The sequence below is a fragment of the Vipera berus genome (genome assembly GCF_964194415.1).
Source record: "Vipera berus genome assembly, chromosome: W".
NCBI classification, from domain to species: Eukaryota; Metazoa; Chordata; class Lepidosauria; order Squamata; family Viperidae; genus Vipera; species Vipera berus.
Genome location: NC_138210.1, coordinates 28889955 through 28914975, shown reverse-complemented (window position 1 = coordinate 28914975; position 25021 = coordinate 28889955). Strand labels below are relative to the sequence as shown.

At 46.0% G+C, this 25021-nt stretch overlaps 1 protein-coding gene across 1 annotated transcript in view; it reads right to left on the bottom strand.

Annotated features, from left to right (window-relative positions):
* LOC308676584 (glycylpeptide N-tetradecanoyltransferase 2-like) overlaps nucleotides 1-22384 on the bottom strand; it is a gene marked incomplete at its 5' end in the record, with an annotated part of 182241 nt that extends 159857 nt beyond the window's left edge. Inside the window, one exon of the mRNA XM_081342462.1 lies at nucleotides 22275-22384. Coding sequence (XP_081198588.1) covers nucleotides 22275-22384 — 110 coding nt within the window. The remainder of the gene's footprint in view (nucleotides 1-22274) is intronic.
* Between the last annotated feature and the right edge of the window lie 2637 nt (nucleotides 22385-25021).

Here is a 25021-nt window from a genome sequence, read left to right as displayed (position 1 = left end):
CTAGTCATGACGGCCACATGACCACGGAGACGTCCTCGGACAAGCGCTGGCTCTTCGGCTTTGAAACGGAGATGAGCACCGGCCTCTAGAGTCGGAAATGACTAGCACGCATGTGCGGGGGAACCTTTACCTTTACCTATCATAACTAAGGGAATTGGAGAGGGAATTCTTGTTGATGTAACTTGACCTATTTTATTTATTTATTTAATTAGTTTTCTATACCGCCCTATTCCCGAAGGACTCAGGGCGGTTTAAAGGGCAACATATAAAAGACAATATAAAATTAGGATAAAATAGAATTAAAATGAATTAAATTAAATATAGCCCAAACAATTAAAACAATGTTTAAAAAAGCTTAAAACCCCTTCAGTCCAGGCCTGATAGATCGAAAAGCCAGGTTTTCAGGTCCCGGCGAAACGAACGCAGATCGGGAGCGGTCTGGAGTTCCACAGGTAAATCATTCCAAAGGGCAGGCGCGCCCACAGAGAATGCCCTCCCTCTGGGGATCACCCGCCGGCACTCCCTGACCGGCGGCACCCTAAGGAGGCCCTCCATATGGGAGCACACAGGACGATGGGAATTTGATGCTGGCAGCAGGTGCTCCCTAAGATAATCCGGACCCATGCCATTTAGGGCTTTATAGGTCATCACCAGCACCTTGAATCTCACCCGGAGGGCAACTGGAAGCCAATGCAGCTCGCGGAGAAGAGATGTTACACGGGAGTATCGGGAAACTCCCATCACAACTCGCGCGGCTGCATTCTGCACCAGCTGAAGCCTCCGAGTGGTCCTCAAGGGCAGCCCCATGTAGAGAGCGTTAGGAAGTCTAACCGGGAGGTCACAAGCGCATGAGTGACTGTTCGTAGGGCATCTCGGTCCAGATAGGGCCGCAACTGGCGCACCAGGCGAACCTGGGCAAAAGCCCCCCTGGTCACGGCTCCTATGTGATCTTCCAAACTGAGCCGTGAATCCAGGAGGATGCCCAAGTTGCGAGCCCTATCAACGGGGGGTAACACCTCACCCCCCATAGTTAACGATGGACAAAACTGGTTCTCCCAAGATGCCGGTATGCACAGCCACTCAGTCTTGGCGGGATTGAGTCGAAGCCTGTTCCTCCCCATCCAAACCCAGACCGCCTCCAGGCAACGGGACATCACGTCGAGGGCATCACTGGGTTGGTTCGGGGTGGAAAGAAAAAGCTGGGTATCATCAGTGTACTGATGATACCCCACCCCGAAACCACGAATGATCTCGCCCAGCGGCTTCATATAGATGTTGAACAAGAGGGGAGAGAGAACCGACCCCTGAGGAACTCCACAAACAAGAGGCCTTGGGGCGGATCTCTGCCCTCCCGTCAACACTGACTGTGAGCGGCCCAGGAGGTAGGAGGAGAACCACTGTAAAACAGTGCCCCCCACTCCCAACCCCCTGAGACACCACAGTAGGATACCATGGTCGATGGTATCAAAAGCCGCTGAGAGATCTAACAAGACTAGGACGGAGGAACAACCCCTGTCCCGAGCCCGCCAGAGATCATTCACCAGTGCGACCAATGCCGTCTCCGTGCTGTACCCAGGCCTAAAGCCCGATTGGTACGGGTCGAGATAATCAGTTTCCTCCAGGAACAAAGGGAGCTGATGCGCCACCACGCTCTCAACAACCTTCGCTAAAAAGCGAAAGTTGGAGACCGGAAGATAGTTATTCAAAATAGCCGGGTCCAGAGCAGGCTTCTTGAGAAGGGGCCTCACCACCGCCTCCTTCAAGGCGGTAGGGAAGGTACCCTCTCTCAAAGAAGCAGTTATTACTGCCTGGAACCAGCCTTGTGTCTCCTCCCGAGCTGAATACACCAGCCAGGAGGGGCACGGGTCCAATAAACACGTGGTGGAACTCAGTCTCCTCATGGTCCTGTCCACCTCATCCGGGGTCACAGGATCGAACTCACTCCAAATAACGTTCTCAAGACCGCTCAATTCCTCCCCGTCAGTCTCTGCCCAGTCAGAGTCCAGACCGGCCCGAATCTGAGAGATTTTGTCCGCAAGATGGAGACTAAACTCCTCGGCCTGCCCCTGCAAGGGCTCCTCCCTCACCTCCCGATTAAGGAGAGAGCGAGTCACCCTAAACAGGGCGGCTGGGCGATTATCTGCGGACGTGATAAGGGCAGCGAAGTAATTAGACTTCGCTGTCCTCATCGCCGCGAGGTAAGACCTCGTAGCAGCTCTCAACTGCAATCGGTCAGATTCAGATTGGCTGGATCTCCAACAGCTCTCCAGACCCCGTCTCCGACGCTTCATCTCCCAGAGCTCCACAGAAAACCATGGAGCCCATCGGGATCTGCGCCGGATCAGGGGTCACACAGTCGAGCGCCTCGGTGGCAGCCCTTTCCCAGGCCTCCACCAAGGCGTCGACCGGGCTGTGAGTGAATGACTTTGTTATTTACTACTGTTTTTTTTAATTACCCAACCACCATATTGCTTCATAAATACCTGGATGTAAAACTAAAAAATCAATAAAACCTCTATTAAAAAAATGAAAAAACACCAGGACCAGATGGGCTCCCGGCAGAGTTGTACAATGTCTACAAGATACATTAAGTGTACCGTTGAAAGATGTGTGTAATTAACTTTTATTGGAGGCTAAACTCCCAAACACATGGACAGAAACAAATATTACTTTGATATTAAAAGAGGTCTCAGACCTGACACAGATAAAAAATTACAGACGGACATCATTACTAAATGTGGACTATAAAATCTTTACTTCAATAATAGTGGAGCAACTGAAAAGATTTCTAACTGAATTTTATACATCCAGATCAAAATGGATTTCTACCAAAGAGACAAATAAAAAAATAATTTAAGAGTTATAATGGACATATTGGAATATTATGAAATGCATCCAGGGAAACAATTAGCATTAGTATTTCTAGATGCTCAAAAGGCATTTGATGATGTTTCCTGGTAATTTATGACTGAACAACTAAAAATAATGGACTTTGGACAAAATTTTATAAATATGATTACAACTATATATCACAAACATATATCACAAACAAACAGCAAAAGTGATTGTAAATGGAGATTATACAGAGAATTTCAATATAAGAAAAGGCACAAGACAAGGAAGTCCACTATCTCCATTGTTATTTACAGGGCTTTTTTCTAAAAAAAAAAGGTGCCGGAACTCTCATCTTGTTAATCTTTTATTTATATAATTTTATTTATATATTTATTTATATAATTAAACAATTATATATTCAATTCTTAACATACATTTAATTTATTGTATTTAAGGCAAATGTTCATAGAAAATTCCAAACTTTTGTCCAATTCTCGTCTGGCAAATCTTCTTGACTCCTTTCCTTGCTCTTAGTATCTATGGCCGAATGTCGTCCTCTGAGTAACCACAGATCAACGTACTTTGAAGGATCGAAAAGTCTCAGAGGTGGTCTGACAAGTTTGATGAACAAAAGTGCTGAAATTGTCTTAGTCTTTAACAAAGCTCTTGTTGGGGTGGCAATTAGATTCATCTGTGAAAACCCATGTTCACATTCACTTGAAGAAATAGGAATGGTATTCAGAGTCCGTATCAAATGCAACAATTTTTCTGGATATGTCTTTTCGAGAATGTATTCACGGAATCCACAAATCATTTCTCTTTCATTTAGTTGCAGTCTGATTGGTAAGTTTCTAATTTCCACTTCTCCAAATGTCAGTTGAGTATTAACATCTTCAGGCCAATGTTTTTGATCAAGTACGCTAGACCATTGTCTTTGCTATCAAGTAATCTTTTTTCAATTGACTCTTTCAATTTTGTATAAAATATACTTGGGTCAATGGGAGAATCCTTTTTTGAATCTCTTTTGTGAAGTAAAACTCCACGAAAGCGAAGATCACTTACAGCAGCAACAGCACATTTATAATAGGGCCCAAAGTTCTGTCTTCTTTCTTCAAAAACTTGTACTAGTATTTTTATTTTCTTATTTGCCTTATACAAGTCGATGTTACGGTCCTGTAGATCCAAACTTAAATCTGACAATTCTTGGAGAGCGTCACACATCAATCCTAGGTCCAATAAAAATTCTGTAGATGTTATTTTTCTTTTCAAGCCATCATAAGTGCATTTATTATTTTTATCTCTTGTAGGATCATGCATTGCTTATTCAAAATGATACACAAGGGATTCAAAATTATTCCATACAACCAAAACTGTACACAAACTAGATGACACCTATCAGGTACTTAAAATTCTTCCAATTTTCAGCAGCTCAGTCCCCAGTAATTCTGCACATCAATGCAACTCTCTGCTATTCTTTGGTGAAGCATGGTATATGACATACAGTTTATCAATAAATGATTGGAATCTATTTATTCCTGAAGTTTCCTTGGCAGCATCACCTACTGATAATTCTAGTCTGTGATTAGCACAATGCCAAACTATAATAGAAGGAAAACGTTCTGACAGCAATTTTTTCACTCCACTTTTACATCCCATCATCACAGCGGCGCCATCACATGCCAGAGAAATCAAATATTTTTTCAAATAATCTTTTGTCATCCCATAAGAGTAAAGACATTGGAGTAAGGAATCAAATATTCCTTCTGCTGTTACTTTTTCAAGTTCTACCAAGTCCAAAACCAAATTTACTGGTGAATTCATTCCCATACCTTCGATACAGCATCGAACAAATACTATGAGGGTAGTTTTTTTGCTTATTGTGGTTGATTCATCAATTATCAATGAAATTTTATTATTGGATCAAACAATTTCTTTAACCACAGTTTTCCTCATTTCTTCACTTATATGATTAACAATATATAATCTTAAAGGGCTTGCCATTGTGATAGAAGTTTGCTACCCCTGCTCCAGGGTTTGGCTAACTTAAATATGCATAGCATAATTAGATTTATTATTGCTGCTAAAGCTATGGATTACGGATTCACATTTCCCATGGATTATCTTCTGTCCATGGGAGAGAAGCTTGGTAGATTCTAAATTTCATAATTTTAGTTATTCCTTTGTGGCAGGGTATATATGAGAACAAGCTGCAAAGGTCTTTAAAAACATGTTTCTCACATATTTATATTTTTGAATCATAAATATTAAATCTTTTTTCTTTCCAATGATCCAAACTAATGCTTTAGAAATATAATTTTCAGTTTTAGCTACAGTAAACAAGCAAATTACACTAAAGCTAAATTTAACGTTACTTGTTAAAGATATTTACTATATTTCAGAATTAGTATTCTTTCAGTCACAATCTTATTCCTATTCAATTTGGCTGATTTTAAAATGTGATGTAAAATCATAAGCACATAAAAAGAAAACAGAAGAAACAGCTGCAAATTAACTCAACAGTTCTATGCTTAGCAACATTTCCATTTAATCAAAGTCCTTGCTCTTTCCAAATCTATTTCAGGGTTTACTTTCTATATACACAAACAATGGGAAATGAGTTTCTGGGCTGGTTCAAATTTTTTACACATTCCAAAAATTTCAGGTAATGTATCTGTTCCATATAAACATAAAAGCATGATAGGCTCTGTATTTGTACAATGGCCGATTATCTCAGTGTGCAGAAACGTGGATAACTACAAACAGAAGTTGCAAGCCCTCTCCTTGACTTCAGAGTCATTCTGGTGAGATAGTCAGCATATAAATTTAATAAATAACTTTTTTTTTCAAATGCCCCTATCAGGAATTGAATTTGAATGAAGTTTCAGAAAAGAAAATGTTCTGTGCTGGTGGTACTAAGCTCCCAAAGATCTAGCATGGGATAAATGAATTCTTCCTAATAAAAATAACTCCCTGCCTTTTTCTAATCATCATTTCTTCCCTACAGCAATTTGAAAAGTAAAACAAAGTGAAACAAACCACTACTCCCTCCATGCAGGGAAAATTTCCTTGAGTCATACTTGGATATCCTATTTGCAAATAATATCTTACTTACCTAGTTGAGATGGTGTAGTTGGGGAGCAGGGAGGAGTGCAAAATTCCTGCCTTCGCTGCAAATTGCCTGTGTAAAATTTGCCTGCCGGGTCTTTTGGCAATATTCTATTCTATTCTATTCTATTCTATTCTATTCTATTCTATTCTATTCTATTCTATTCTATTCTATTCTATTCTATTCTATTCTATTCTATTCTATTCTATTCTATTCTATTCTATTCTATTCTATTCTATTCTATTCTATTCTATTCTATTCTATTCTATTCTATTCAGATTTTTCAACTTGAAAAAAATATCTTATTAGTAGCAGACTACACATGGGATATTTTTTTAAAAAAACATAGATTGATCAACACAATACATTCTGTCATAAACTGATAGAAGTCAATGAAAGGTCTTCAAATTTTAATATTGAAAGAGAAATTTAAAACTGAATATGCTGCAGTGGAAATTTACTAGGTGAATGGAGAAGATGAGAACCAGGAAAGGAGAGCACAAAGAAAGGATGTTAAGTGAAACACGTAGGCAAAAATTAGCTGGGTCTTAAGAGTGGGAAAGGAAGACAACCTATTAGGGCAATATATCAGAAGCAAACAGCTCGTATAATAGTAAATAACAGTTTGACAGAATCATGCAATATTGAAAAGGGTACAAGACAGGGGTGTCCGCTGTCACCTTTATTGTTTGTTTTAACATTGGAAATATTACTGATTAAAATACGAGATTCAAATAAAATTAGGGGAGTTCAAATAAGAGATCAGGAATACAGATTGAGGGCGTTTGCGGATGACCTGGTTATTACAGTAACTCAGCCGGATTACTCAGTTGTAGAATTGATGGAGATAATGTTATATGGGAAAGTTTCTGGATTTAAGATAAACACACAAAAAACTAAAATATTGTCTAAGAATATGACTGTAGCACAAAAGGCTGCTCTAGAAGAGCTAATGGGATTTGAAATAGTTAAAAAGATTACCGTATATACTTGAGTATAAGCCGAATTTTTCAGCCCACTTTTTGGGCTGAAAAAATCCACTTCGGCTTATACTCCAGTGAACAAAAAAAAAAGAACTTACCGAGGACTTGCGCGCGGCCGAGGCTTCGGTGCTTCCGGGATCGCGCGCACCTCTCCCAAGCTGCCGCCGTCCGGAGACCTGCCGAAGTTTGGGGAGGTTTGGGGAGGTGCGCGCGCACCTCCCCAAACCTCCCCAAACGTCGGCAGGTCTCCGGAGCTCCGCGCCCTGCCTGCCTGCTTCTTTCCACTGCCTGGCTGCCCTACGATGTAACCCGCTTCATGATAGAGTGCGACGCCTGCAAGGACTGGTTTCATGGCAGGTAACACAAAGCGGTCATTCTCGCCTTTCCCTCCCCCCCTCGCCCGCCCGCTCGCTTTTTTTTTCCTCTCAAGCATCACTGGACTGGGCCAGGGAAATCAGAGAGAAGCTGGGCGTGCAGCGTCACGGCGACGGCTGGAAGCCTCGCCCAGCTAGAGACAGAGAGGAGGGAGGGAGGGAGGGCGCGCGCAGGCAGAGAGGGTTTGGTCAGGGTGGCGGCGGCGGCGGCGGCGGACACGGGGAGCTGAGGCGCCATCCGGTAGGTAGAGGCCGTTATGGGAAGGAGGCGGGAGAAGGGACGTGTGGGGGAAGTACGGGGGCCGTGTAAATGGAGTACGTGCGGCGCCGCGCGGGTCTGATAGAACTGGGCCGGCAACGGGTGCTTGTGAAGCGGCTGAGGGCTGGCTAGGAAGGGGGCGGCGGCGGCGGCAGACGCGGGGAGCTGAGGCGCCGTCCGGTAGGTAGAGGCCGTTATGGGAAGGAGGCGGGAGAAGGGACGTGTGGGGGAAGTACGGGGGCCGTGTAAACGGAGTACGTGCGGCGCCGCGCGGGTCTGATAGAACTGGGCTGGCAACGGGTGCTTGTGAAGCGGCTGAGGGCTGGCTAGGAAGGGGGCGGCGGCGGCGGCGCTGGCGCTTTGCGGGTGGGACAAGGCTCTCGAGAGAGAACATGGTGGAGGCGGAACCGACCCCGCCGCTCCCTGCAGGGGAGAGAAGCCGGGCAAGCGCTGCTCCAGTCCTCGCTCTTCTTCCCTCTCCCGATTTTGCCTTCCTCTCCAAGATAAGTTCGAGCGGTAGGGGAAAGTTAGAGCCCCTTTCTGAGGCCACCCCTTACTTGGGATTGTTGGGCGAGAAGGCGACATGGGCACGGAGGAGGAAGTAAGTCGCGCTTTACTCGTCACTGCGGGGCGGGGAGAAAAAAAGTTCTTGCCGGCCGGACTTGGATGGCGGCAGCGGCATCAGCTGGGAGCCGCAGCCCCGCCTAGTCCGGCTGAGCTGAACCAGCTCAACACAAAGCGATCGGGCCTTTCCTCCCCCCCCCTTTCCCTCCCCCCTCCCGCTCTAGGGCAGAGATCCCCTTCCTATCGCTCGGGGCCTTTCGTCTCTTTGGCTCGCCAGGGCTGGAGAGGTGAGAGCGAGCGGCAGAGGAGAGATGGTGGGCTTTCCTTTCCTTTCCTTTCCTTTCCTTTCCTTTCCTTTCCTTTCCTTTCCTTTCCTTTCCTTTCCTTCCCTTCCCTTCCCTTCCCTTCCCTTCCCTTTCCGTTAGAGAGCTACCTTCGTGATTACAATGTGGAGTGGCCGACTGAGGCTGAAAGCACATTAGGTAGCACTTGAGACATGCAGGCAAATCCTGCTAAAGGGCTTTTCCCCCCCACTGGATCCGCGCTCCGCAAGCCTCTGCCGCCGGCGGAGGCTGGATCCGTGCTCCACAAGCCTCTGCCGCCGGCTGGATCCGCGCTCCAGAAGCCTCTGCCGCCGGCGGAGGCTGGATCCGCGCTCCGCAAGCCTCTGCCGCCGGCGGAGGCTGGATCCGTGCTCCACAAGCCTCTGCCGCCGGCTGGATCCGCGCTCCGGAAGCCTCTGCCGCCGGCGGAGGCTGGATCCGCGCTCCGCAAGCCTCTGCCGGCGGCAGAGGCTTGCGGGGCGCGGATCCAGCCGGCGGCAGAGGCTTGTGGAGCACGGATCCAGCCTCCGCCGGCAGCAGAGGCTTGTGGAGCGCGGATCCAGCCTCCGCCGGCGGCAGAGGCTTCCGGAGCGTGGATCCAGCCGGCGGCAGAGGCTTGCGGGGCGCGGATCCAGCCGGCGGCAGAGGCTTGTGGAGCACGGATCCAGCCTCCGCCGGCGGCAGAGGCTTCCGGAGCGCGGATCCAGCCGGCGGCAGAGGCTTGTGGAGCACGGATCCAGCCTCCGCCGGCGGCAGAGGCTTCCGGAGCACGGATCCAGCCGGCGGCAGAGGCTTGTGGAGCACGGATCCAGCCTCCGCCGGCGGCAGAGGCTTGTGGAGCGCGGATCCAGCCTCCGCCGGCGGCAGAGGCTTCCGGAGCGTGGATCCAGCCGGCGGCAGAGGCTTGCGGGGCGCGGATCCAGCCGGCGGCAGAGGCTTGTGGAGCACGGATCCAGCCTCCGCCGGCGGCAGAGGCTTCCGGAGCGCGGATCCAGCCGGCGGCAGAGGCTTCCGGAGCGCGAATCCAGCCGGCGGCAGAGGCTTGTGGAGCACGGATCCAGCCTCCGCCGGCGGCAGAGGCTTCCGGAGCACGGATCCAGCCGGCGGCAGAGGCTTGTGGAGCACGGATCCAGCCTCCGCCGGCGGCAGAGGCTTGTGGAGCGCGGATCCAGCTTCCGCCGGCGGCAGAGGCTTCCGGAGCGCGGATCCAGCCGGCGGCAGAGGCTTGTGGAGCACGGATCCAGCCTCCGCCGGCGGCAGAGGCTTGTGGAGTGCGGATCCAGCCTCCGCCGGCGGCAGAGGCTTGTGGAGCGCGGATCCAGCCGGCGGCAGAGGCTTGTGGAGCACGGATCCAGCCTCCGCCGGCGGCAGAGGCTTGCGGAGCGCGGATCCAGCCGCCGGCGACAGAGGCTCGATCCGCCGTTCTGCAAGCCTCCGCCGCCGGTTAATACCCTGTATTCAGCTCTGGGAAGTGGGGGGAAGGGGGAGAGGGGGAGTTTGGGAGGAGGGGGAGGGGGAGCTCCACGGTGCAAAAATAAAGCCCTGCCGCTCTTCGCGTTGCTTGCCCGACTGGCTGTCACGGGACCGCACGGATCGCCTCGCTCCCACCGGCAGCTGATTCCTTCGAGTTTGGTCTCGAGCGATTTTGCATTTTCTCCAGTGCTGAAAGCCACTCGGCGGATCCCAGCCTCGGCTTATACTTGAGTCAAGAACTTTTCCCAGTTTTTGGGGGTAAAATTAGGGGTCTCGGCTTATACTCGAGTCGGCTTATACTCAAGTATATACGGTAAATATTTGGGGATATATCTGTCAGCCTCAAATGTGAAATTATATAAAAATAATTATGAAATGTTATGGGGAAAAATACAAAAAGAATTAGATAGTTGGAAAAAATTACAATTGTCTTTGTTGGGAAGAATTGCAGCAGTGAAGATGATGTTTTGCCAAAATTTTTGTTTTTGTTTCAAATGATACCTATACTTAAAAAGGATTTAAATCTGGAGGAATGACAAAAAAGAATTAATAAATTTGTTTGGGCAGGGAAAAAGCCACGAGTTAAATTTAAGATAATGCAAGATACGCGTGAAAGAGGTGGTCTTAAAATGCCTAATTTTAAATTATATTATGAGGCTGCTGCTTTGTCATCGATAAGTGACTGGTTTAATTTAACACAAATTTAAATTTAATTTAACACAAATTTAAATCTTGAGGGTTATGATTTGTTATTTGGTTGGCATGCATATTTATTGTATGATAAGAAGGTGGATAATGTGTTTAAGATACATATTTTAAGGTATGCTCTGTTGCGAGTTTGGAAAAAGTATAGACATAAGTTAAATTATAAGATACCAATTTGGGCAATACCTAAACATGCAATAGAAAATATAAATGTGGGATTCAAACAGGATGAGACTACATATAAGGAAATTTTAAGTCTAGAAAGGAATGTATGGCAATTAAAGCCATATAATATTTTAAAAGAAGAAAAGATTGTACAAACTTGGTTTCAGTATGGGCAATTACAGGCAAGATGGAAAGAGGACCAGAAAGCTGGCTTTTCGATGACTGATGAAAATTTGGTAAAACAAATTAGAGATCAAGGTCAAGCACATATTAAAAGGATATATAATGCATTGATAGAAATTGACTCAGAAACGGAACTTGTTAAAGATTGTATGATAAAGTGGGCCCAGAATTTTCAAGAAGTTATAACAATGGACACTTGGGAAAAGATCTGGGTTAGAAATGTAAAATTTACACAGGCCCAAAACTTAAGAGAGAATTTTTTTTTATTGAAAAGTTTTACAATACATTTTATCTTTAACAATCCCTCCCCCCCTCCCTCCACCCACCCCTTCCTAACCCTCCCTAACCCTCCCCCCCTTCCCCCCTCCCCGACTTCCCAGAGCTAAATACAAGGTATAAAAGCAAGAAGCAATCATAAACAACCATATGCTAACAACAATAAACTATTAAGTCTATCGCACTCTAGCTCATATTAAATAACTACAAGCAATACTAATATCACATAAAAAAAACTTATTCAAATGCTAAGTGAAACTTTTTAGTCCCATATTTGTTCTGGATATAATCAATCCACTTTTTCCACTCCATAATATAACGTTGTTGCGAATGATCTTTCAAATAAGCCGAAATCTTTGCCATTTCCGCCAGGTCAGAAACTTTTAGAGTCCATTCTTCTATAAAGAGAATTTTTATAAAATGTTTTATAGGTGGCACTTAGACCCTAAAAAATTAGCAAGTATGTATCCGAACTGCCAGCCCAAATGTTGGAGGTGTGGTTGTGAGGATGCAACATATTTTCATATATGGTGGACTTGTAAAATGGTTAAAGCCTTTTGGATTAAAATTTGGTGGAATATGCAAAAGATATTTAAGAAAAGGATAAAGTTTTCTCCGCAATTGTTTTTATTGGGTATTATTACAGATACTACTGTTATAGACACTAAGTTGATGTTGCATCTAATTACGGCGGCAAGACTTTAGGTTGCGCAATACTGGAAGAAGGAGGAATTGCCGACTATAGAAGAGTGGACTTTGAAAGTTTCCAACTTGGCGGAAATGGCAAAGATTTCGGCATATTTGAAAGATCAATCGCAACAGAGATATATTGTGGAATGGAGAAGATGGATTGAATATATTCAGAATAAATATGGGACTAAAAAGTTTCATTTAGCAGATTGTTGGGGGCAACAATCTGACTTTGTAATAATGCCGCTTGGGGTGTGTGAAAGCCCTAATAAGCAGGCATATACATAGAATGAAGGCTACTGCTAAGTTTGTAAAGCCGCCCTGAGTCTTCGGAGAAGGGCGGGATATAAATGGAATTAAAATAAAAAAATAAATTTGAATAAGTAGTGGATTTTTATGATGTATGATTAGTTATTTGTTACTTTATTAATATTATGACTATGGAGAGTTAAAGTCCGATAGAACTTAATGTTTTATTTTTGTTGTTAGCCTATTTTAGTTTATGTTTGTATTATTATACCCTGTATTCAGCTCTGGGAAGTCGGGGAGAGGGGAGGGGAGGGTTGGGGAGAGGGGAGGGGGAGGAGGGAGTTCATTGTATTTAAAAATTGTAAAACTTTTCAATAAAAAAAAGAGTGGGAAAGGAAGAAGACAAGCTATAAAAACATCTGTAAGAGAAGATAACTAGCAAAACAGGAAAGAACCTATTTTTTTCCAAAAAGGTCATAAAAGGGGGGCTAGAACTCAGACAACTGAGCATGTGCAATTAGTTGATTAATATTAACTGACACACCTTGCATAAATTATCTCTTAATTTTAATGTACATGGGATGTATGATTTAGTATGTAGCAGGAAATATGTAGGAGGCGGTCGGAAAGAGTGTAACCTCATAGTACCTCAGCCAATGGGGAAAGAGGAGGGATGTGCGGCCAGGGCCAGGGATGTATAAAAATGGGAATATTTTGGGTTGAAACTTTGGAGAGAACCAAGCTTTGATAGCTTCTCTCCCCGCTTATTGCAATAAACGAAACAAAAGGCCTTCACTGTGTTTTGGCTGGTTATTGGTCTGGCGAGCTTGCCTCTGGTCATGAAGGAAAGTAGCCAGGAGCGCATAACAGCCTTGGGGGCTCGTCCGGGATTTGCATCCGTTTCATCTTTGGCAGCCGGGGATATTTGAAAGGGGAGTGCGCACCTGGGTAAGTTTTTTTTCCCCAGCCCTAAAGGTCGGGTTGCCCCTGCTCAAACAAAGAGAAATTGGAAATCCTGAGACAGAAAGCCAGGACCCAGTGAAAACCTAAGGGAAAGTTGGCTGACTAGAGGAAGGACTTCACCTCAGCCTGACAGGTAAGATACCAGAGGGGTATTTAGATACCAGAGGGGTGTCCATGGCAATAAGGGTTTGAAGAGGAGGGACACCTCCCCGGCCAGTGTGCCAGCCAATAAGGAAAAAGAGGAAAGGTATTTACATTCTGGAATGAATCCCCTTAGGGAGATGGGAATCCCTTAGGGAGAATGTTGAAGTATTTTAAGTCAATGCTTTAAACAAGGCATTTGAACAAAGGAAGGATGATACATTACAGTATATATCTGGCCTAAGTACATGTTTGGCCAGCCAATACATTAAATTGGGCTTTTCAGTGTGGAAAATAACTGGAAGTAGTGAGGAAATTTAAAAATAAAAATATATGTGCTTTTAGTATTATCATGTAATCATATTTTATATTTTATAATAATCATTTTATAATCAATTGCTTGAGTAGATGCTTTGAGAATATGGGGAAAAATACAGGCCTCAAGTGGAGGGAGAGGGAGAACAGGAGTTACCATGGGGCCCAGTGTGAGTCACCATCTAGGAATTGTTTTTAAGTACCTTCTGGTGCCTGGTACCCCTGGCAGGTGTAGAAGATGGGAGACATCTCTCCCCTAGAAACAGGATAGTAGGGGAGGGATCTTGTTAGTATAATGTAAGCAAACAGGGGCAGAGATAATGTATTCTGTTTAGGCGCTTCTGATAGATTGTAACCTCCAAAGCCTAAGCCAATGGGGCCATGGGGGAGGGAATGGGGAGTCGCAATAGGATGTATAATAATATGTGATTTTGGAATTTGGGGTGTGGTTCAGTGCTTGGCTGCATTGTTTGCCTTCCTGAATCCACCACGCTTTGCAAACCGTTATTTTTTTAGACTTTGTTGTGAAGTCTAATAAACTTCTTTTCTATTTGTAACACAAACAGAGTGGATTTCAATTTGTGTCTATTTTTGTGTCTAACATCAGCTTGGCTCAGAGCAGTGGGGAATGGATAGGCAGTGGTTAAGGTCTATCAGAAATGCTTGTTGCATTTCCCCACTGCCTGGAGAACAAGCTACAAGTTGCCCCAAAAGAGAGGAAAAGTGGAAATTTAAAGGGACACAAACCTCCAAAGGTCTGGAAGTGATGTTTAAGGGTCTCTGTGTTTGTGTGCTTGTGTTGGCTCATTCCTAAAGACTGGGGGAAGGGGGAGAGACCCTCTAACAGTAATATACAAAACAACAAGGCCTTATTCCAAAAGGAAATTTGGGAAATTGGCTTGTGAAAAAGCTCCTTGAAAATAATAATGATCATTTTGCCTGGGGTGAAGTATTTGGAAATTTTTGTGTCTGGTGTAAATCCAAGAAAGGGTGAAGAAGGCTAGTTTCTTAGTAATTAGAAGGACAATAAGGTAAAGGTAAAGGTTCCCCCGCACATGCGTGCTAGTCATTTCCAACTCTAGGGGCCGGTGCTCATCTCTGTTTCAAAGCCGAAGAGCCAGCGCTTGTCCGAGGACGTCTCTGTGGTCATGTGGCCGTCATGACTAGACGCCAAAGGCGCAGGGAACGCTGTTACCTTCCCACCGGAGTGGTCCCTATTTTTCTACTTGCATTTTTACGTGCTTTCGAACTGCTAGGTTGGCAGAAGCTGGGACGAGTAACAGGCACTCACTCTGTTACGCGGCACTCGGGATTCGACCCACCAAACTGCCGACCTTCTGATCGACAAGCTCAGCGTCCTAACCCACTGAGCCACCGCGTCCCTTCAGAAGGACAATAGAAGGTGTTAAAAGAATGGAAATAATCAGATGGAAGAGAGGTAGAGAAAGAGAGAGAGAAAGAAAGGAGCTGTGTGAAGTTTTATGCATGGCCAGGATGAAAGGCAAGTACTCTGATCTGCTATTTTGTGTGCAAGAGTTAAGTAGAAAGCTATGTATTTCTTGAGGTTCCTATAATTTGGAAGATGACTAGAGAGGGGAAAACCCCTCTCCAAGAGGGAAAAAATTGCCCCCCTAACAGCTTTTGAAATCAGGCAATTTAGGAAAGAATTGTCCAAACTAATAGAAGATCCTATTGAAGTAGGAAAACAGGGTAGAAATGTTTTTAGGACCAATGGAATATTCATGGGGAGAAATGCAACCCATTTTTAACATGTTTACACCAGAAGAGAATGGGATGATTAGGTGAGTAGCTAGGGAATACTGTAAGAAAAGGTTTTCACAAAAAGAATGGACAAGCAACAGAGTGCAGAGAGGAATGCTATGGCTGATTATAAGGGATAGAAGGTATTTAAATATGCAGTGCCTCAGAGTCTTAACATTCAGAAGGCACTGTGATTAGAACAAGGAAAGGAGGAAGTATGACTGAATAGCTAGAGAGGTTAAAAAGCCAACTTAAAAGTATGGACATTTGGATCCTGGTAATCCAGGACATCAAATGATTTTGAAATATCAATTTGTATGGAAATCATGGGAAGATATTAGGGTAAAAATGCAGAAATTAGACACATGGAAAACTAAAACAATAGAAGATTTATTACAGGTAAGAGGCTCAGAAAGTATATGCAAAGAGAGGAGAGAGATAAGCGTAAGATAAGATAAAAATGATGGCTCAATTGGTGCAAGCAGGCCAGCAAAAAGGACGGGGGAGGGGAAATAAACAGAAAATCAATAAGGGGTCTTGGGAGAGGCTGAGGACAGCCATTTGGCACCAGGGGATATAAACCCCTAGGGGGAAAAAATTCCCCAGTCTGTAAAAATAAATAAATAAAGGTGCCTTTTGTAAGGAGAAAGGACACTGGGAAAATGAGTGCCTTAAGAGGAAGGAGGGGGAAGAACTAGCAAATTTGGTGAATTTTGAGGATAAGGGGTGTCAGGGGACTAATCTGTTTTCTGGTCCAGCTTTTTAGGAACCTCTGATAAACCTTAAAGGTTGGACCCCTGGAGGAGGAGGAAAGGGTGTACTCGGTGGATGCCAGAGCCACCAGATTTACCCTGAACCTCCAGGAATGCAAATTGGGAAAGGGAAGATTAAGGATCAGGGAATTAGGGACATGTAGTAGAAGCAACAATATTTAAATCTGTGATGGTCCATAGTAGCAAAAGTACCTGAACTATGGTGCAATTTTGTATTGGTAAAAGGGAGCTGCAATTTGGCCAGGAGGTACTTAATTGGTAAATTGGGGATTGTTATTATGGGGAATGAAAGAGAAATAATTGTAAATATTATGGCCTTGAGTGAGGAAGCCCAAGGAAATGTGGACCCTCTTATATGGGCCCAAGAGGGCAATAAAAGAGTGGTACACATGGATCCTTTAAAGGTGACTTTAAAGAACCCTGGTGAAGCAATTCACCAGAAACAGTATATAACATTACATTGGAAGGAAGAATGGGTTTAAAGCCCATGGTGGAAGGGCTATGGAAGGGGGGTGAAATTTTTGAGCAATCCTTTTAAACATGTTTAGTTTGTTACTTTTTTTAACCCAAGAATTTCTGCCTTGGAAAAGCAAGAGATACAGAAAAAAGAAAGAAAATTAAAAGCGGGGGAGGCAGTTTCTGTCTGCATATTTGGTTTTTGTTTGTTTGTTTTAAAGAACAGAAATTGGGTAAAATTTCCTGACTGTAAGAATAATTAATCAGTGGGATAATTGTCTGCAGAAACTGTGGATGCTTCATTATTGGAGGTTTTTGGGAGGAGGTTAGTAATTGATAGGGTCTGGAATGGATAGTGTTTCTTGTTTCAGTAAGGGGTTGGACTAGAGGACCTCTAATGTCCCATCCAACTCTGATATTGTTTTTGTATGTGTGGCATGCTTCAGTGATTTTCCTTTGCATTTTAGTTTGGATTTATCCTTAATAATGCATTTGAGGGTATTCTTGTCAAAAAGGAACAATTGTATGAAGTTTTATTTAACATCTGATAAATACCGGTATGTGTCTTTGGGACTCCTTGCTACTGCAAAAGAGATGATTAATGGCTGCATATTGTGTGTGTTCAATTTGTTTTCTTTTTCCTTGGAGCCAAGGAGAGGAAGGGAAATCTTTATAGAAAACTAGTTTGGTTTCAGGGTTATAGCCACAGGCTGCAAGGCTGGATTTGAGTTCAAATCCTGATTTGGCCATGAGGGATGGCTGAGTATTTTGGGGCTGGTTTATTTTTGTTCAGCCATAGGAGGGAGGTTTTGGCAAGCCACTTCTGTAAATGTTATGGCATTTTTCCTCCTGAGGGCTGTTTCAAGTTCTCTGAAAGCAAACGTTTTGTGTAAATTTTTACTCTGTCTGGTTTGGTGAATGGGGGAAGGGGGAGACAATCTTTTGTCTTCTTAGCTATCCTGTTGTTCTTTGATGTGCTACCACAAGAGTGATTTGAATATTATCTGCCTGAGACAAAAGGTATTGCAGAAATGTTGGCCCAATACTGATTGGTGAGCCTATGTGCTTTACCTTTTAAAATCCTGAATGTGTTATTTACAATAGGTTTATTGAGTTATATTTTTTGTAACATGGTATCTAATCAGGGTGAAAGGGGGAGGAGAAAGAAAAATGTGACAATTTTTGATAGAGCTTCCATGGACAAGTATAGTCTATCTGACACAGGACAAATGGTTTTTTCTTCCCTCCACTTTTAAGCTGTGGAAGCAATTACAATTTTATGTAGCTTCCCAGTTTTGTAAGATCTTATTCTGGTAATTATCAAGAAATGGGAAAGCAACTTTTTAGCAGAAGAAAGGATTGAGGGTGTTTAGCAAATAAAGCCCAATTGGTATGAAAGGAGGTAACATATCTAGGATATATTATAGTTCAAGGGGAAAGGAAAATAGATAGTAAAAGGATTGAGGCTATAGTAGATTTATAATTATCAAACAATAAAAATGGTCTTAAGGGAATTCTGTGGTTATTACAAGGTCCTGCAAGAATGGTGATCCAAAAACTATAAGAGGGGAGTCATTGGGGAATTAAAGCATAGGTAGAAATGTATTTGAAATTCTAATGCTACCCTTGGAATTTATGGGATAGCCCAAAGGGCTACAGAGGGATTTTTGATATGTAAAAGGGTTAAGGCTCCCAAAGAAGGGAGACCAATAGCTATATGTAGAACAAGTACTGGGGTCTTTGTGCCACCAAGCCTTCCTGTCAAGAGAAAACAAACAGCTCCTTTGGGATTTCCAGTCGAAGATCCAGCGGGGACAGTGGGTGCTGAAATGGAAGGAGGAACTTCTACACCCAAAGAAGGGAAGTTCCTTATATTGAATCTGCTGTCCGGAGGGCTGAGAAGGGTTGGACTCACTACACAAGAGCAAAGGTGGTGACTGGACCTGAAAGAGGTTGGATGGTCATTCCAGGACAAGGACTGAAAGCCATGCTTAAAAGGACTTGAATGGGTAGTGGACCAGAACCCCTACCTATTTTGAACATCTCTATTAGAATTTCAGGTGACCCTAGATGAAGAACAAAGAAATTGGTGGTGACTCATGAGAGAAGTAAAAGTGGTTTGTTACAAATTTATTTATTTATTTATTTTATTTAGTTATATTTATATACCGCCCTATTCCCTGAGGACTCAGGGCGGTTTACAGGGAATTAAAAATCCAAAATACAAAAATTAAGAACCAAATTAAAAAATATTAAATTGACCCTGTAGTCGATTAAAAAGAACCCCAAATTAAAATTTCTCCTCAGTCTGGGCCCGAGAGCTCGAAGAGCCAGGTCTTCAGGCCCCGGCGGAATGATCGGAGGTCGGGAGCAGTCCTCAGCTCCACCGGCAGCTGGTTCCAGAGGGCAGGCGCCCCCACTGAGAAGGCCCTATCCCTGGGTGTCACCCGCTGGCAATCTCTTACCGGCGGGACCCTGAGCAGACCCTCCCTGTGGGAGCGCACTGGGCGAAGGACGTTTGATGACGGCAGCAGGTGTTCCCTCAAATACCCCGGACCCAGGCCATGTAGGGCTTTATAGGTGATAACCAGCACCTTGAATTTCACCCGGAGGGCAACCGGAAGCCAATGCAGCTCGCGGAGTAGAGGTGTTACATGGGAGTATCGGGAGACCCCCATTACAACTCGCGCGGCCGCATTCTGCACCAGTTGAAGCCTCCGAGTGGTCTTCAAGGGCAGCCCCATGTAGAGAGCGTTACAGTAGTCCAAACGGGAGGTCACAAGCGCATGAGTAACTGTGCGTAGGGCGTCTCGGTCCAGATAGGGACGCAACTGGCGCACCAGGCGAACCTGTGCAAAAGCCCCCCTGGTCACGGCTCCTATGTGATCTTCAAAATTGAGCCGTGAGTCCAGGAGGACGCCCAAGTTGCGAGCCCTATCAACGGGGGGTAACACCTCACCCCCCATCGTTAGAGGTGGAATAACTTGGTTAACCCGAGATGCCGATATGCACAGCCACTCAGTCTTGGCGGGATTGAGACGAAGCCTGTTTCTCCCCATCCAGACCTGAACCGCCTCCAGGCACCGGGACATCACAGAGAGGGCATCGCTGGGTTGGTTCGGGGTGGAAAGAAAAAGTTGGGTATCATCAGCGTACTGGTGATACCCCACCCCGAAGCCACGAATGATCTCGCCCAGCGGCTTCATATAGATGTTGAACAGGAGAGGCGAGAGAACCGACCCCTGAGGGACTCCACAAATGAGAGGCCTCGGGGCGGATCTCTGCCCTCCCGTCAACACCGACTGCGAGCGGCCCTGGAGGTAGGAGGAGAACCACCGTAAAACGGTGCCTCCCACTCCCACTCCCACAAATAAAACCAATAACTGAGACAGAAGTCACACCATTAGAAACTGAAAATGTAGAATTGTAAATTGTAAGATTTAGGTGGTAAATGTATATTTTTTGTTATTGTCAGTGTGATTGCTATTGCTGTTATTGCTGTTGTGATTGTGGATCAATTTGTGGGTGTGAAATACTGTGAAAGGGGGTGGATTATAATTCTAATATTACTGAAGACAACACACCAGAGCAGCCTGGGAAATAAAGGTAAAACTTTGTTTGTGGGATTTAAAGGTAGATGACACTCATGGATATTACAAAAGGAATTAGGAAAGTGGCTAAAGCTCCTGAACAAAAGTATGAAAATATGTGGAGTGATTGGAGTTGGTTAACTAATTGGCTTCTCAATTTTGGATGGCTAAAACAAATATGTGTAGGACTTATGTGTTATACAGGTCTGCAATGTATTCCTTTATGTGCATCTACTTTAACCAAAGCTGTAGCAAAAGCTTTAGGAAGAGAAGAAATTATACAGTTAATGGTTATAGGACGGCCCCTGACCTTCGCTCATTCCGCTGGGACGTGAAGACTCTTTGAGCTTTCCGGCCTGGACTGAGAGTATTAATTGGGTTTTAAATTGGATTTTAATTGGGGTTTTATACTTATTCAAGGTTTAAATGTAATTATTTTAACTGTTTTTAATTTTTTTAATTGTTGTATTATTTTAATAAAACCTTGTGAACAGCCCTGAGTCCTACGGGAGAAGGGCGGTATATAAGTCTAATAAAGATAAAGATAAGATTTTCTAAGCATGATAATGAAGACCATTCAGTGTAATTAAAATTAAAAGGGGGGAATTGATAGAAGTAAATGAAAGGCATTCCAAATGGCATCTCAGTTCATAAATATGCAAAGCCATATCATGGTTGGTTATCTATGCTTTTATCTTGCTCCCTATTTTATCTGGAAAAAAACCTAAAAAGTGCAATATGAGGTGGCAGCAGAAACGCATAAATGACAGCTGTCAGAAAGAAAAATATCCAGTACAGGTCAGACTAACAAAATAATCACCAAAAACAGGTGGACGCTTCATCAGAGATTACAAACAGCAAGGCATAGGGAAGGCACCTGGAAATCCAAAACTCAGTCCAAGTAAGATATATAACGTGCAGGTGCCCCAAACCACATCCCTGTGAGCCACACCTCCCACCACTATCGCCAGAGCGAGTGCCTGGCAGCGGGAAGGACCCCCACCACTTCCGCCCAGCTTAAACGCTTAAGAGTTGCTCCGTAGCCGACGCTGCATTTAATACTGCGAACGGGCCGATGGGTAAGCGTAGGTTGCAGATGGCCGCAGAGGGGTCGACGCGAACAGCTCCCAAATCCGAACTGCCCGTTGTGCGGAAGTGCGCCTCTTGCGTGCTGATTGGTTGATCCGACTTCCTGTTCTGTACTTTGCTGTTTGAGTGCCCCCTAGCCAGAAGCGTTAAAATTCGCAGACCTATGAATGCAACAGCTACAAACGACAGATACTTGTTTCTTCACGTGCGGTGCCGGAGAAACCTGCTCAAGCCCTTAACCCTAACCTTTAAGGCACAACGGGCAATTGGGATTTGGGAGGTGTTTGCGTCAGCCATCTGCAACCTACGCTTACCCATCAACCCCTTAACGGTGTAGGTATGAGGCCACAGCTGAGGGTATTTGTGGGCAACTCTAAATCAGACTTTATGAGGCGCCCTCGATCCCTCTCCGAAGTGAAAACGACGCGGATGCTTTTTGTCTGCGTTGCCAGTGGCTGCAAAGGATGGTGGCGATCACAAAGGAAACATGAAGGAAATGAAGAGGACGATAGACGGGGCTGCTTTGTTTCGCCAGAAATTGCAGCAGAGAGCTGTCAGAGGGAAGCGGGGGAGCCAAGAGGCCAAAGCCTCAGCCTCCGCATCAGGGCAACGGCGGTGCGGCAGACTGCGGTTGTCAACGAAACGCGTCCAGTGGAAAGCCCCGGGCAGGGATGCCACGCAGCTTCCACGGCAGGGAAACAGCCTGCTGCCCGGCGCCTTCCTTTTCCTCCCCCGCAGCAAAGGGGAGCGGCTCTTCCCGCCCACCTCGCACGAAAGCCCCAGCCAGAAAGGTTGCTCCATGCCCCGCGTGGCCTCTTCGACTCAGGGGCCGCCCCTGCTCGCCAGTTCCGGGCTGCTGCAGCTGCCCCCATCCTTGCCGCAGGAGACCGGCTCAGGCCAGGCTCTGGCTGCCCCCAAGTCGGGCCGACAGAGCACTCAAGCAATACTGCAGCTCCTGGGCAGACTTGGGCGCGCCGGAGCATCGGAAGCGGCGGCCCTACCCTTTGGAGTGCTCCGTCTCCTCCTCGTTGTCGCCGTCGATGCCGCAGGTGTCCTGGTCGTCCAGCTCAAGGCTTTGCTGGCTGGCGGCAGACTCGCTATCCTCCGCCATCACGGGGGGGGGGCGGGGGGGAGGAAGGACTCCACGCGAGAAGGCGTATTGGCAGGCGGCAGCCGCCGGACGAGAGCCCCCTAGCGGTCGACCTGTGTCTCTCGGCAGACGCCAGTCGGATGTTTATTTCCCCCCCCCGTATCCCCCCGCCCTCGGACACGCTCCTGCTCGTCCGAGAAGCTGGATCTGGGACTGCGAAAGACAATGATTATCGCTAGCCTGCCCTTTCTGCAGTGTTCCGCTCCTGCAGTTTTATCCACAGAACAGACCACTGAGGTAGGTTAGACCAGGGCTTTTCAACCTTTTCACCCATTGTACCACTTTTAGGATATGGCAACATCCGAGTACCACCAGTCGCCTAGCAAGGTGTCAAAAACTTGATGATCAAAAAAAAAGGAAAAAAGTGATGAAGTACAGGTAGTCCTCGACTTACAACAGTTCGCTTAGTGACTGTTCAAAGTTACAATGGCACTGAAAAAAGTGCCCCCCAAGCCACAGCCAAGCAAGACACCTGCTTGCCCGCCTGGTGGAGCTTTTCCTCCTGCCCAAGGTTTTCATTGTGAGCATTTCTGTTGAGAATTGGCAGTGGGGGGGGGGGGTTGGTTTTTATTCCCCCCATCTGCTGGGTGGTTGCAGCAGGTTTTGGTCACTTCACATGACCCTGGGACACTGAGACCATAATAAATATGAATCTGAATGTAAATCACAAGACCCTGGAGATGCTGCAACATTCCAGCTGATTGGCACTTCCTCTGGGCTCAGAAGCACCAGGATCAGCACCGAGCTCCAGCTGGAGCCTGGCACTGATCCTGGTGCTTCCGCTCAGCCCTGACAGCCCTGCTGTCAGAATCCATTTATATCACATTTCATAAATGTATAGGTAGAACAATGTGCTTATTCTGGGGATTCTGCCATCTCTCCGAAGGGGGGGGGAGAGGATAGACTTTAGGCATCTTCAAACAACAGGGAACATTTGAACAAAAAAGGAAGCAATAACCATAAAACCAAGGAGAGTTCCCTTTCCCATGGAAGGACCTAACATCTGACCAAATGGATGAGGGGAGGGGCTGAAATGGGAATGCTTTATATAGGATTGAAATGTAACTTTGTTAGATTCCGTCTTGTATTGCCACAATCAATTCCATCCTAGTAAACATTTTCCTTTTGGACTAAACTTGCATCCAAGAGTTCTTATTTCCTAAGATGTGGATTGAGGTGGGTCCTGACAGTAGACGGAATCTGCTTTAAGAGTCAACCTGGAAGGGAAAACCTTACCGGGGGACTTTGCAACAAATACAATGTCTGGCTACGAAGCAAGAGAGGAGGGAAGCCCCATGGAGGGGGAGTCTTCCCCCCAAATGGAATCCCAGAGACAATGGGAAGCTTAAGAAGCATATTCCCCCGGGGAAGAAGCGGTGGAGCAGTACGACCGAAAAGCCCGATGGTCGATGGGCGTTGGAAGGAAAAGTGAGTGGGAAAAGGCTTCGGGAGAAGCGACCCTGAGGCAGAGTAACCACCAACCGGAATGGAGGCAAGAGATGGAGAGTTCCCTGCACGCCAGTGAGGAGGAGCGGATCCTGGAAAAGGCCATTGATCTGATGAAAGCAACCCTGAGCTCACTGAGGGAGGAGAGAGCTGAAAATCGCAACCGAGGCAGCGCCTGGGGACGCAACTGGAAAGGTAACAGAGGGGATCCAACACCTGAAACCCCGGGGCCGTCCAATGGAACAGGAATTGCTGCCTCAGCAGTACCCACCCACCCCAGAACCACAGACGGGGACCAGGATGAGGAACGATACCGGCCCCAGCGCAGACAACGCTCCAGCCAAAGACTCCCGCCCCTGGAAGTCAAATTCAAGGGGGAGCCATCACGACTGGGATTTTTCCTAACCCAAGTCCTCAGCTACATGGAAGAGTACGGACAGGACATCCCCAGTGACAAAGCACGCATCCGAATTGTGCAATCTGCCCTGGACGGGACGGCTGCAGACTGGGTGGTGAACTTGCATGACTCCAACGCCCCAGAACTCAACGACTTCAACCGATTCATGTCATCTTTGAGGCGGCGGTTCGAGGATCCTTTGGCTGACCGTAAGGCCCGGGAGAGAATCAAAACGTTGAGGCAGGGCTGGCGAGCAGTGGCTGATTATACCCAAGAATTCCGAGCCATTGCCAGCAAGCTGAACTGGCCAGAAGACATCCTCCTCAGCCATTTCAAAGACGGTCTAAACTACGACCTGTATGACGCTTGCCTGCCTCGAGGAGACCCACCCCATCTCGACGACTGGTACATCCTGGCGGAGGAAGTGGAAATAGACCTACTGAAGAGACATCGCAGAGGAAAACCATGGGGCCGCCTGCCACCCGAGCGAACACGCGAGGGGGAAAAACCACCAGCCACAGCCAAAAAATCAACAGGTTGCTTCAACTGCGGGAGAGAGGGCCACCGTGCTGCAGAATGTCGTTCAAAAGCCCCCCCACGAAAACCAGAGGCATCATCCTCCAAGAAGCTGGGGAAGCCCCAAGGCAACACAAAAGAATCTTCCATGAAGGGGACAGAGGCTGTAGAGTCCACAATTCCTGCCAGGAACTGGGATTGGACTCCGGCCTGCACCGCAGGGACGGTGGACAACTCGG